Genomic DNA, 14,327 nt, shown 5'->3' with positions numbered 1-14,327 from the left:
GGCTGCTTCTTTCCGCTGCGGAAAGAAGCAGCCTTCTTTCCGCAGCGGAAAGAAGCAGCCTGCCTGCTTCTTTCCGCTGCGGAACGAAGCAGCGTGCCTGCTTCTTTCCGCTGCGGAACGAAGCAGCCTGAACGAAGCAGGCTGCTTCTTTCCGCTGCGGAAAGAAGCAGCCTTCTTTCCGCAGCGGAAAGAAGCAGCCTGCCTGCTTCTTTCCGCTGCGGAACGAAGCAGCGTGCCTGCTTCTTTCCGCTGCGGAACGAAGCAGCCTGAACGAAGCAGGCTGCTTCTTTCCACTGCGGAAAGAAGCAGCCTGCCTGCTTCTTTCCGCTGCGGAACGAAGCAGCCTGAACGAAGCAGGCTGCTTCTTTCCGCTGCGGAAAGAAGCAGCCTTCTTTCCGCAGCGGAAAGAAGCAGCCTGCCTGCTTCTTTCCGCTGCGGAACGAAGCAGCGTGCCTGCTTCTTTCCGCTGTGGAACGAAGCAGCCTGAACGAAGCAGGCTGCTTCTTTCCGCTGCGGAAAGAAGCAGCCTTCTTTCCGCAGCGGAAAGAAGCAGCCTGCCTGCTTCTTTCCGCTGCGGAACGAAGCAGCGTGCCTGCTTCTTTCCGCTGCGGAACGAAGCAGCCTGAACGAAGCAGGCTGCTTCTTTCCACTGCGGAAAGAAGCAGCCTGCCTGCTTCTTTCCGCTGCGGAACGAAGCAGCCTGAACGAAGCAGGCTGCTTCTTTCCGCTGCGGAAAGAAGCAGCCTTCTTTCCGCAGCGGAAAGAAGCAGCCTGCCTGCTTCTTTCCGCTGCGGAACGAAGCAGCGTGCCTGCTTCTTTCCGCTGCGGAACGAAGCAGCCTGAACGAAGCAGGCTGCTTCTTTCCGCTGCGGAAAGAAGCAGCCTTCTTTCCACTGCGGAAAGAAGCAGCCTGCCTGCTTCTTTCCGCTGCGGAACGAAGCAGCCTGAACGAAGCAGGCTGCTTCTTTCCGCTGCGGAAAGAAGCAGCCTTCTTTCCGCAGCGGAAAGAAGCAGCCTGCCTGCTTCTTTCCGCTGCGGAACGAAGCAGCGTGCCTGCTTCTTTCCGCTGTGGAACGAAGCAGCCTGAACGAAGCAGGCTGCTTCTTTCCACTGCGGAAAGAAGCAGCCTTCTTTCCGCAGCGGAACGAAGCAGCCTTCTTTCCGCAGCGGAACGAAGCAGCCTGCCTGCTTCTTTCCGCTGCGGAACGAAGCAGCCTGAACAAAGCAGCCTTCTTTCCGCAGCGGAAAGAAGCAGCCCAAACCTCCAAACCTTCCGCAGCGGAAAGAAGCAGGCAGGCTTCTTTCCACTGCGGAAAGAAGCAGCCTTCTTTCCGCAGCGGAACGAAGCAGCCTTCTTTCCGCAGCGGAAAGAAGCAGCCTGCCTGCTTCTTTCCGCTGCGGAACGAAGCAGCGTGCCTGCTTCTTTCCGCTGCGGAACGAAGCAGCCTGAACGAAGCAGGCTGCTTCTTTCCGCTGCGGAAAGAAGCAGCCTTCTTTCCGCAGCGGAAAGAAGCAGCCTGCCTGCTTCTTTCCGCTGCGGAACGAAGCAGCGTGCCTGCTTCTTTCCGCTGCGGAACGAAGCAGCCTGAACGAAGCAGGCTGCTTCTTTCCACTGCGGAAAGAAGCAGCCTGCCTGCTTCTTTCCGCTGCGGAACGAAGCAGCCTGAACGAAGCAGGCTGCTTCTTTCCGCTGCGGAAAGAAGCAGCCTTCTTTCCGCAGCGGAAAGAAGCAGCCTGCCTGCTTCTTTCCGCTGCGGAACGAAGCAGCGTGCCTGCTTCTTTCCGCTGTGGAACGAAGCAGCCTGAACGAAGCAGGCTGCTTCTTTCCGCTGCGGAAAGAAGCAGCCTTCTTTCCGCAGCGGAAAGAAGCAGCCTGCCTGCTTCTTTCCGCTGCGGAACGAAGCAGCGTGCCTGCTTCTTTCCGCTGCGGAACGAAGCAGCCTGAACGAAGCAGGCTGCTTCTTTCCACTGCGGAAAGAAGCAGCCTGCCTGCTTCTTTCCGCTGCGGAACGAAGCAGCCTGAACGAAGCAGGCTGCTTCTTTCCGCTGCGGAAAGAAGCAGCCTTCTTTCCGCAGCGGAAAGAAGCAGCCTGCCTGCTTCTTTCCGCTGCGGAACGAAGCAGCGTGCCTGCTTCTTTCCGCTGCGGAACGAAGCAGCCTGAACGAAGCAGGCTGCTTCTTTCCGCTGCGGAAAGAAGCAGCCTTCTTTCCACTGCGGAAAGAAGCAGCCTGCCTGCTTCTTTCCGCTGCGGAACGAAGCAGCCTGAACGAAGCAGGCTGCTTCTTTCCGCTGCGGAAAGAAGCAGCCTTCTTTCCGCAGCGGAAAGAAGCAGCCTGCCTGCTTCTTTCCGCTGCGGAACGAAGCAGCGTGCCTGCTTCTTTCCGCTGTGGAACGAAGCAGCCTGAACGAAGCAGGCTGCTTCTTTCCACTGCGGAAAGAAGCAGCCTTCTTTCCGCAGCGGAACGAAGCAGCCTTCTTTCCGCAGCGGAACGAAGCAGCCTGCCTGCTTCTTTCCGCTGCGGAACGAAGCAGCCTGAACAAAGCAGCCTTCTTTCCGCAGCGGAAAGAAGCAGCCCAAACCTCCAAACCTTCCGCAGCGGAAAGAAGCAGGCAGGCAAGGCACGGAGATCCGGAGACCTGCCGACGTTTGGGGAGGTTTGGGGAGGTGCCCAAACCTCCCCAAACGTCAGCAGGTCTCCGGATCTCCGTGACCTGCCTGCCTGCTTCTTTCCGCAGCGGAAAGAAGCAGGCAGGCAAGGCACGGAGATCCGAAGACCTGCCGACGTTTGGGGAGGTTTGGGGAGGTGCGCGCGCACCTCCCCAAATCTCCCCAAACTTCGGCAGGTCTCCGGACGGCGGCGGCTTGGGAGAGGTGCGCGCGATCCTGGAAGCACCGAAGCCTCGGCCGCGCGCAAGTCCTCGGTAAGCTCCGGGCGGTCACTTGCTTCGCGTCTCCTGAAGGAAGGGGGGGCGACTGGAGCGGGCGTGTTTCCTCGCCTGCTGGGTGCCGCGATTTGCCCGGGGAACGCGCGGGCCCCGAATGGCAGTGTGGAGCGAGGAAGCGGACAGCCAGGGCTTCCCCGAGAGCCGCGGCCACACAGGGTATTCCTGTGTATTCAGGCTTGCAAAATGGCGGATCGAGCCTCTGCTGGCGGCGGAGGCTTGCAGAACGGCGGATCGGCTTATACTCGAGTCACGAACTTTTTCCAGTTTTTGGGGGTGAAAATGGGGGTCTCGGCTTATACTCGAGTCGGCTTATACTCAAGTATATACGGTACATAGAATGAAGGCTATTGCTAAGCACATTGGTTTGTGCTTAAATTGTAAGCCGCCCTGAGTCTTCGGAGAAGGGCGGGATATAAATGGGATTAAAATAAATAAAAATAAATAAATCTATATCTGAACAGGCCTTCCTGACCAGTATGTGTATTTTTAATGAACAATTCTCATTAAAACATATAATATTCCATAAGCAATATTACACTGTGAAATTTACATGATACACATACCATTTGCCACTCTGAAAATACTTTACTAAATATTATTATATGAAAATCCATGTTCAAATGTATCTTTTACTTTTACTTACTTGAATAATTTTTAATGGTGAATCAGACTGGTACAATTGTAGCCTGTGTACGTAATGAACCAGCATATTAAGCATATTGCAAGCCACATGTGCAACTGTTTTATTTGGAAACTGTAAAAAACACAAAGAGAAAATTACTGAATGAATATAGTAATGTAACAGAGTAACATTTTTATTTATTTTTACCTCACCTTTATTAGCTTTATAAATAATTTAAGGTGGTGAACATACCTAACACTCCTCCTTCCTCCTTTTCTCACCTCAACAATAACTAATGGTGAGATTCAGATATGGGAATAACCAGTTCTCTGTGTGGATGCGCTTCCTGAAGCCCATTCTGGGGCTGCTAAACTGGTGCGAACTGGCTGAATCCCACCACAGACAATAACCATGTGAGGTGGGTGGGGTTGAGAGAGAATGACTGGCCTAAAATCACCCAGACAGCTTTCATGATTAAGGCAGCTTTCATGGTCTTCGGATTTCTAGCCTAGTGCCTTAACCACTAGACAAAACTGGTTCATTTCATTACTATTTTGTGTTGAGAGGAAAAATATACATTCAAAGTAACAACAAAAGTGCTCAGGTAAGAATCAAATTTATTTCCAGTTCTTGAAGAGCTTTAAAACAGAAATTAATTATATCTATGAGTCTAAGATAGATACACAAACCCAGAGGATACAAATTATACATTGTAAGCAAACTCTAAAACACCTGAGATTTATGCAGATTGAGAAAAAAAGTTTATTCATGTGAATATGGGTATCTTCCTAAAAGAAAAGTTCCATATCCCTGAGATATAGAGATATAAAAAAATCAGCTAGTGAATAGAATAGAATAGAATAGAATAGAATAGCTTTATTGCCCAGGTATGATTGGACAAACAAGGAATTTGTCTGCAGTTCATAAGCTCTCAGTGTACACACAAATGTAAATAAATAATAAATGGCAAAATATCTAAAATAAATCTTACTATAATGCACAGTAACAAATGTAAATATACATGAATTTGGATTACTGTAATTCAGGGGTCTTCAAACTTGGCCCTTTTATGACTTGTGGACTTCAACTCCCAGAATTCCTCAGCCAGGCATGCCTGGCTGAGGAATTCTGGGAGTTGAAGTCCACAAGTCACAAAAGGGCCATGTTTGAAGATCCCTGCTGTAATTCATTCTACTGGAGTGGTTCCCCCTTTAAGACCCTTTGTAAACTCCAACTGGAGCAAAATGCAATGGTCCATTATCCTGTTGGGTGACAGTTACTTCAGTATTATAACATAAATGCTTTGATTAAAGAATTAGTTAAGAGCACACTGAAACTGATTAAAAAATAAGTTAAACATAAAAATATATGAATATTTTTTATATTGGGGAGACATGTAAAATTGAGCCCTTCAGGGATCCATGTTGGAACCAGTGATTTGTAACTTGTATATAAAATGATCTGACTGTTCATCAAACTGTTCAGGATAATAAAATCAATAAGGGACAAAAAAACCCTCCACAATGATTTCTGCAAATTAAAAGAATAAACTTAAAAATGGGAAATGCACTTAAATGTAAATAAATGAAAAAATATGGAATTTGACTAAATAAACAAGGAAAACCCCAAATTTGGCCTATACATTAATAAATCTGAGCTGACAGTGATAGATCTGGGAAGGGATCTAGGAGTCACAGTGGATAGCTCAATGAAAATGTCGACTCATTTTGTAGCTGCTATTAAAAAGGCTAATTTAGTGCTTGGAATAATTAGAGACAGAATTATAAACAGTAATATCCTTATTCAAATCCATGGTCCGACAACACGGGACATAGTGTGTGCCACTGAATCCTAAGTAGGATTATACAGAGCTAGAAAGAGTGAAAAAGTTACTATAGCAGCTAAGGTTATTTAGCTTGGGATAAAAGCAGGTGAAGGTCCAAAGCCATATAAAATTATGACTAGTATAAATAAAGTGGAAAGAGAATATATATTTTTTTTCACCCATAATGCTAAAACCTGAAGTCATCCACTGAAACTAAACACAGGAAGATTCAGGGTACATGGACAGAAATATTTTTCACAAGGAAGACAGTGAAACTGTGAAGTTTAATTAATGTAACAGCAATCAATTCAGATTACTTAAAAAGAGTGGCTGTAATCTTTTGAATCAGTGATAGCATACCTTAAATGCTGGTTGCTGTGAAGTGAAAAGGGCTACTACTTCCGGTTTAGGCTAGAGCTTCCCAAATGTAACTAGCTCAATATTTTTCAAATACAATATCTAAGGTTGGACCAAATAAAGTCATTTTGGGTTTGAAAGTAATTGGATACTCTAAAGCAGGGGGTCTTCCCACTTGGCCTTTTTATGACTTGTGGACTTCAACTCCCAGAATTCTGGGAGTTGAAGTCCACAAGTCATAAAAGGGCCAAGTGGGAAGACCCCTGCTTTTTTTTTTAACAAGCCAATCTTTCTTCCTTTAATTCATGTTATCTTCAGGTATTCTAGCCAACAAGATAAACTCCTACGTAATACACTCTTTCCAGATTATCAAGCCTCTGCAGTTTTTTGAGGAACTTACATATTTTAATACTGAGCATGAGATGGATTGTAACTTGCCTTTAAAAGAATCACTCAGGTTTAAGCTGAGCAACACCAGTTATAAGCAAGCTTTTTATTTTTGCACTGTAGCGTAGCCAGTGAGACCATGAATGGGCCATGCACCAATTCAAAGGCAGTGCTTGAAGACCCCTGTTCTAAAGTGATCCTCTGATTCAGAAAATGGAAGACTTTGGGGCTTTCTAAATCCAGCCTGTTACTTGATGCAGGAACTCGAGTCAATAAAATTCTAGATGGATTTTCAGCTTCTGTTTAAAGAGCTCCAAGGGATCCCTTCCCTCAAGTACTAGTTTAAACTCATTTTTTTCATTCTATCAAATATTGTATATATTTATCCTAATAGATCAAGACAGGTTTGCTAACTGCATATGACACATCACTAGCATACCAGCATTTATTTATAAAATGTCTATATGTAATTCAATTTTTTTCATTTTTTTTCTAGAACCTGTTTTATAAATTCAGCCATAAATTTAAGAATCCCCGTCCTTAATTTTGCACATCTCAGGCTTTAATTTTGGATGGGGTAAATTGTCCATTTTTTAAAAAAACCAAACAGATTTTTTTTGTGCAAGTCAGTTTTTGACTCATGGCAACTGCCTAGAGAAGTCCCTGAAGTTTTTTTGGCAAGGTTTGGCATTGCCTCCTTCCTACGACTGAGAGAGAACAACTGGTCCAAGGTCATCCAGATGCTTTGCACCCAAAGTGGCACCTGGTTTCTAGTCTAATGCCTTAATCACTATACCAAACTGGCTCTCATATACTCTTCTATTACAATTTTCTATAACTCAAATTGCAATTTTCTATGGAGATTCTCAATCATCCAGGTCATGGTTGTCCCAAAGTTGCGTTTTTCAAACTGGTGAGAAATGGAAGGATTTGTTTCAATCCTTCCATTCTCCATCAGACCGTTAGAACTGAAGAAATGTCTTGGATGAGAAGTGAAACATTTTCAAAGGAAAAAAAAAACCCCAAAAATCAACTTGCCTTTTGAAAAAAAAATACCTTTGGGTTAAATTGCATTAAATTAATAGTCCGGGATGATTCATCTGGCCTGTATGTTTTCTCAAGTATCAAATTTCAACAGTGATTTTAGTTCACCTATTGCTTAAAAATAGTTGGAATGATACTTTCCGCTGCATAGTAAGGCTTTCTAGCCACTTTGAAGACATGTTATTTTGAAGCAGCATGTAACAACAGTTGGGAGGAGTGGCTAGGATCCTTTTGCCCAGGCTTTCAATATGGTTGAATCAGAAAAGTTGTGACTTCATGCTTTCTAGAAGAATTTTTTTTTAATTCCATTTATATCCCGCCCTTCTCCGAAGACTCAGGGCGGCTTACAAGCTTAGCAGTAGCCTTCATTCTATGTATATGCCTGCTTATTAGGGCTTTCGCACCCCCCCAAGCGGCATTATTACAAAGTCAGCTTAATTGCCCCCAACAATCTGGGTCCTCATTTTACCTACCTCGGAAGGATGGAAGGCTGAGTCAACCTTGAGCCTGGTGGGATGCGAACCTGCACTAATTGCAGGCAGCTGGTGTTACTTAAGGAGGCATTAGCCCACTGCTCCACCAAGGAAATAAATAAATGATCCCTATACTTTGACAGAACAGCGTTTTGTGTGGTTTATCTGTTATAAGCCTGCAATTTGCTTTTGTCAACTGCTATTTCATTCTAATAGTGTACATACTGTCTTTCAATAAAGCTGACATCTGATATCTGCGCCTTTGGCGTCTAGTCATGCCGGCCACATGACCACGGAGACGTCCTCGGACAAGCGCTGGCTCTTTGGCTTTGAAATGGAGATGAGCACCGGCCCCTAGAGTCGGAAACGACTAGCACGCATGTGCGGGGGAACCTTTACCTTTACCTTTATACTTATTCATATCACTTCACTAGAAAATGAACCAACCTTCTTTTAATAATATGTGCTCCAAATAAATGCCCAAGAATTGTTTCCCACAAACTGTTTTTGAGCTTTACATTCAGTTTCCGAACTGTACAAAGAGGATATATCTCAATTATTTTCTCCACTGCATATAGTGTTTTAAAATTATTTAAAATTCAACTTTTCGAAACTATCAAAGCACAACAATTTATGCAAAGTTAGGCATTATTTAGACTGAATCAGGAATTTCAAACTCAAATAAATATAGACTGCCACATAACATAAAACACGCTGATCAATGGGTTGCGTTCATGCCTAACAAATTAACATTTGTTGATTCTTAATTAATAAAATTAATAACATAATTAAATCAATATTTCTTTGTTTGTCCTTGAAGATGTTTTGCTTCTCATCCAAGAAACTTTTTCAGTTCTCAGGCTGGTTTTCTTTAGAAGTGAAGAAGCTTCTTAGATGAGAAGCGAAATGTCTTCAAGGACAAAGAAAGTCCAGTTGCCTTTTGAAAAAAGCATCTTTGGGACAACCATGACCTGGATGACTGAGAATCTCCATAGACAATTAAATTAACACATTGTTATTTATGATTAACTAAAATTTAAATTAAGATAGCATTATTGATGGTTAGTAAAAGCAAACAGGTTGCCTGTTATAAAACAGTAAAATATTCTATTTCTCTGAATGTAATCTCTGATTGTCTGATGTCCCAATTCTCACCAATTTCTGCATTAGTGCCAACTAGCACAGACAAATAACAATCTCACCAGCAACGTTCCCTCTGTCTGCTTATACAGCTATCAGCTGTTGGTGCAGTGCCCGCGTATGAGACAAAGCAGCAAGGCAGAATGGTAGCAGCAGAGAGCAGGATCTCCAGAGCCACCCCAGGTAAGATTTGGGTTCTGGCAGAACCTTGCATTTTTGAGCTGTTATGGGCACATATTGCAGCACACTGTCCATGCATAAAAGAGAAGGCAACAGAACAGACAGGCTCTGGCAGCAAAGCATTCAGTTTGTGAGAAGTCGTAAGCTGTATGAAAAAACTTCAATAAGCTACAAATTTGAAATATATGCCTAAAATGGATTAAGAACTGCCCATACAAGAATAAAAATAGTAAAAAACAATGTCATGTCTCAGTTTAGTTGCCATGTTCTAATGATTACATACTTACTTTCAACGAAGCACAGATTACATTCAGAGCTTCCTTGATCTGAGGATGATGGGTTTCATGTACTAGTTCTTCACAGATCCAAATGCCGAGGCTACAAATAGCAACACATCTACAAAACAAGTTACAGACATATTAAACTAACTGTACCTGACAAAATCAAGGAGTGAAAAGCCGTGCTATATTATATTTTCTTACACATAGATCTTATGCATTTAGTGAAGCAAATGCCAACATATATTCAGTGTATATTAGTATTTTCTTCACTAAATATTCTGCTACAACTTTTAAAACTATGTATTTTTGCTACTAAAATGTTAAGAAATGGTAAAAAAAATCACAATGTATTATTTAAAAATTTAACAAAGTACTTGAATTAACCAATTCACAAAATGCTTTGGAACATTCCTTCTTTATCCATACCTTGCAGGTCCTGATGGCTCCTCTTTTGCAGAGCTTAATATTGTTTTGATAACCAGTTCCTAGAGTAAGAAGATTCGAGATAAGTTATCTCTAAACAGCTTAATGTAATATAAAAAACCCAGTAATTTACACATCTCAAAAATGGAAAATTGATCTATACTTTTAAGTCTTTCAGCTGTATATGTATGCTGATAATTTGGGTCATCTACCTCCCACACTCTATCCCAAAGGTGCTTTTCAAAAAGCAACTGGGCTTTTTAGTTTTTCCCCCTTGAAAACATTCTTCAGTCCTAGCTGAATGGTGGGGAATGGAAGGATTTATATTCCTTGCATTCATCAGGTCATTAGCACTCTGAAGGTCAGTCATTAGCTCTCTGAGGGTCATTGAGGCTACTTTGGGAGGTTATCTGTACCCACAGGGTCACCTGAATCAGAGTGCAAATGGATGTGGAACTGGGACTGCTGCAAGGACTGTGTTGTAGACAGGAGATAGGTGGTATAATATCCGTCTCCCCCTCCGTTGAGAGAGGGCTGTTCAATTTTAACATAGATGATTTCCTTTACTCCTCTTACAAACCAATAGTCTTCTCTATTCAGAATGTGGACTTTGCTGTCTTCGAAAAAGTGACGTTCGTCTTCCAAATTCAGATGGACTGCTGAATCTTGCCCTGATGGGTTTGTCCTATGTTGTGTCATGCGTTTGTGAAGTGGTTGTCTTGTTTCTCTGATGCATAGATGTGCACATGTCTCACAGCATTGTACTGCTTATTTCACATTGCTCAGTTTGTGTCTGGGTGTTTAATCCTTGGGGTGGACAAGCTTCTGCCTTAGTGTATTTTTCGATTTAAAATGTGCATGTTGCGTTGGTAGAAAATCCTATTTTTTTTTTAGATATTCCTGCAACACACTGAAAGACAACATTGTTTTGTCTGTTGCTCTCTTCTTTGTCTGTTAGGGAGGAATTCACGCTGGATTTTTTTTCCTGCATTCGATGAAGGCCCAGTTGTGATAGCCACAAGTTCTGAGGGCTTCCTTGATGTGTTTTAGTTCTTTTTTCTTTTTCCTCTTTGCTGGTAGGCAAGGCTGGTGGTATACAGAGTTCTGATCACTCCCATTTTGTACTCTGGGGTAGTGAGAATCAAAACATAAATTCTGATCTTTGTGTGTTGGCTTTCTGTACGCTTCAATGCTGAGGCTTCTGTCCTGATGAGAAGGTGAAACTTTTTCAAGAAGAAACTAAATAAATCCAGTTGCCTTTTGAAAAGCACCTTTGGGACAACCACGACCTGGATGATTGAGAATCTCCACACACGCTTTCACTGTTTAGTTGTTTCTTCATAATAAGGCCCTCCCAGCCAATACCTTTCCTCTTTAAAACTAATTTTAAAATATTTTTGTTTAAAGTGTTCTGGAATGAGTTAAGCTTAATATTCTCTAGTAGTGAGAAAGAGGTAGAAAGTAAACGCTTCAATTTCCTCTTACATGGGAGAAATTACCATAATAATTTGAATTTGTATTTAATTTTATTGAAATAATTTTAACATAATAAGCTACTCAATATTGTCATATAAACAGCCTGAGATCAGAAATGCTAACTATTTTTTATGATTAATCTAAATTTTGGTTTACTGACAGCAGAAACTTGATACATGAATATGATAAAACTGGTTTCTTTTAATTTAATTTAATTTTTTAATTTAATAATATTTCTATACCGCCCTTCTCCCTGAGGACTCAGGGCGGTGTACAGGGCAAGAATAAAACACAGAAATTTACAAAAACTAAAAGATAATTAAATGCATGCCCGATTAAAATACAATTGATACATAGTAAAAAGCCCCAATAAAAATAATAAAAAACCCCACCAATCCCCCCTCAGGCCAGGCCGGCTTGCTCGAACAAGTATGTTTTCAGATCGCGGCGAAAGGAGCGCAGATCGGGCGCCGTCCGGAGCTCAACCGGTAACTGGTTCCATAGCTCCGGGGCGCCCACAGAGAAGGATCTCCCCCTGGGGGCCACCAGTCGGCATTCTCTGACCGGTGGCACCCTGAGGAGGCCCTCTCTGTGGGAACGCACAGGGCGCAGGGAGCTTGATGCCGGCAGCAGATGTTCCCTGAGGTACTCCGGCCCCATGCCATGGAGGGCTTTAAACACCATTACTAGCACCTTGAATCTCACCCGGAAGACAACTGGTAACCAATGCAGCTCACGGAGCAGAGGTGTGACATGGGAGTATCGGGAGACTCCCAACACAACTCTCGCGGCTGCATTCTGTACCAGCTGGAGCCTCCGGGTGGTCCTCAAGGGAAGCCCCATGTAGAGAGCGTTGCAGTAGTCTAGACGAGAGGTCACGAGCGCGTGAGTGACCGTGCATAAATCATCCCGGCTTAGATAGGGCCGCAACTGGCGCACCAGGCGAACCTGGGCGAAAGCCCCCCTAGTCACAGCCACCATGTGATCTTCCAAGGTGAGCCGCGAATCTAGGAGGACTCCCAAGTTGCGAGCCCTATCTACGGGGGGTAATAATTCACCCCCCATAGAAAGAGATGGAATATCCGAATAGCCCCGGGATGAAGGTATGCAAAGCCACTCGGTCTTGTCGGGGTTGAGTTGAAGTCTGTTCCTCCCCATCCAGACCCGAACCGCCTCCAGGCAACGGGACATCACGTTGAGGGCATCACTGGGGTGGTTTGGGGTAGAAAGAAAAAGCTGGGTATCATCAGCGTACTGATGATACCCAACTCCAAAGCCACGAATGATCTCACCCAGCGGTTTCATATAGATGTTGAACAGGAGAGGCGAGAGGACCGACCCCTGAGGAACTCCACAAACGAGAGACCTCGCGGTCGACCTCTGCCCTCCTGTCAACACCGACTGCGAGCGTCCCTGGAGATAGGAGGAGAACCACTGTAAAACCGTGCCTCCCACTCCCAATCCCCTGAGACGCCGCAGCAGGATACCATGGTCAATGGTATCGAAAGCCGCTGAGAGGTCTAATAGGACTAGAACAGAGGAACGACCCCTGTCCCGAGCCCTCCAGAGATCATTCACCAGCGCGACCAATGCCGTCTCCGTGCTGTGCTATTTATGTTTAAAAAAAGTAAAAGGAACACTAAAGTGGTGGAGGGCAAGTTAAGAAAGTAGAAATGATGAGAAACAATCTTAATAATGATTTGTTGTTGTTAGCTGCGAAGTCGTGTCCGACCCATCGTGACCCTATGGACAACGTTCCTCCAGGCCTTCCTGTCCTCTACCAACTTCTGGAGTACATTTAAGCTCACGCCTACTGCTTCAGTGACTCCATCCAGCCACCTCATTCTCTGTCGTCCCCTTCTTCTATTGCCCTCAATCTTTCCCAGCATTAGGCTCTTCTCCAGGGAGTCCTTCCTTCTCATTAGGTGGCCAAAGTATTTGAGTTTTAGCTTCAGGATCTGGCCTTCTAAAGAGCAGTCAGGGTTGATCTCCTCTAGGACTGACCGGTTGGATCCCCTCGCAGTCCAAGGGACTCGCAGGAGCCTTCTCCAGCACCATAGTTCAAAGGCCTCAATTCTTTGGCGCTCAGCCTTTCTTATGGTCCAACTTTCACTGCCATACACTGCAACTGGGAAGACCATAGCCTTGACTATACGTACTTTTGTTGACAGGGTGATGTCTCTGCTTTTTAGTGTGCTGTCTAGATTTGCCATGGCTTTCCTCCCCAGGAGCAAACGTCTTTTAATTTCTTGGCTACAGTCCCCATCTGCAGTGATCTTGGAGCCCAGGAAAATAAAATCTGTCACTACCTCCATTTCTTCCCCATCTATTTGCCAGGAATTGAGAGGGCCAGATGCCATGATCTTGGTTTTCTTAATGTTAAGTTTCAACCAAACTTTTACACTCTCCTTCTTCACCCGCAACAAGAGGCTCTTTAGTTCTTCTTCACTTTCTGCCATTAGAGTGGTATCATCTGCATATCTTAGGTTGTTGATATTTCTTCCGGCAATCTTAATTCCTACTTTTGATTCATCTAGCCCTGCCTTTCTCATGATGTGCTCTGCATATAAGTTAAATAGGCAGGGCGACAGTATACACCCTTGCCGGACTCTTTTCCCAATTTTGAACCAATCAGTGCTTCCGTGTCCAGTTCTCATTGTTGCTTCTTGGCCCACATATAGGTTTCTCAAGAGACAAATAAGATGGTCTGGTACTCCCATCTCTTTAAGAACTTGCCACAGTTTGTTATGATCCACACAATCAAAGTCTTTAGCATAGTCAATGAAGCAGAAGTAGATGTTTTTCTGGAACTCCCTAGCTTTCTCCATGATCCAGTGTATGTTGGCAATTTGATCTCTAGTTCCTCTGCCTCTTCGAAATCCTGCCTGTACTTCTGGTAGTTCTCGATCCACATACTGCTGAAGTCTAGCTTGTAGGATTTTAAGCATGACTTTACTAGCATGAGAAATGAGTGCAATGGTGCGATAGTTTGAACATTCTTTGGCACTGCCTTTCTTTGGAATTGGAATGTAAACTGATCTTTTCCAATCCTGTGGCCACTGTTGAGTTTTCCAAAGTTGCTGGCAAATTGAGTGTAGCACTTTTACTGCATTGTCTTTTAAGATTTTGAATAGCTCAGCTGGAATACTGTCACCTCCACTAGTTTTGTTGT

At 44.1% G+C, this 14,327-nt stretch overlaps 1 protein-coding gene across 4 annotated transcripts in view; it reads right to left on the bottom strand.

Annotated features, from left to right (window-relative positions):
- RALGAPA1 (Ral GTPase activating protein catalytic subunit alpha 1) overlaps positions 1–14,327 on the bottom strand; it is a 140,996-nt gene that overhangs the window by 58,005 nt on the left and 68,664 nt on the right. For all 4 annotated transcript variants that reach the window (XR_014027472.1, XR_014027473.1, XM_081335781.1 and 1 more), the window contains 3 exons: positions 9,683–9,741; positions 9,263–9,371; positions 3,591–3,701 (listed from right to left, as the gene is read on the bottom strand). Coding sequence is in view for 2 of the 4 variants with exons in the window: in XM_081335781.1 (XP_081191907.1) it covers positions 3,591–3,701; positions 9,263–9,371; positions 9,683–9,741 (279 nt within the window). In the remaining 2 variants the exon portion in view is untranslated. The remainder of the gene's footprint in view (positions 1–3,590; positions 3,702–9,262; positions 9,372–9,682; positions 9,742–14,327) is intronic.

Source organism: Vipera berus (genome assembly GCF_964194415.1).
Source record: "Vipera berus genome assembly, chromosome: 1".
Lineage (NCBI taxonomy): Eukaryota > Metazoa > Chordata > Lepidosauria > Squamata > Viperidae > Vipera > Vipera berus.
Note: the sequence above shows the minus strand (reverse complement) of the source record. Positions and strands in the feature narration are given on the sequence as shown.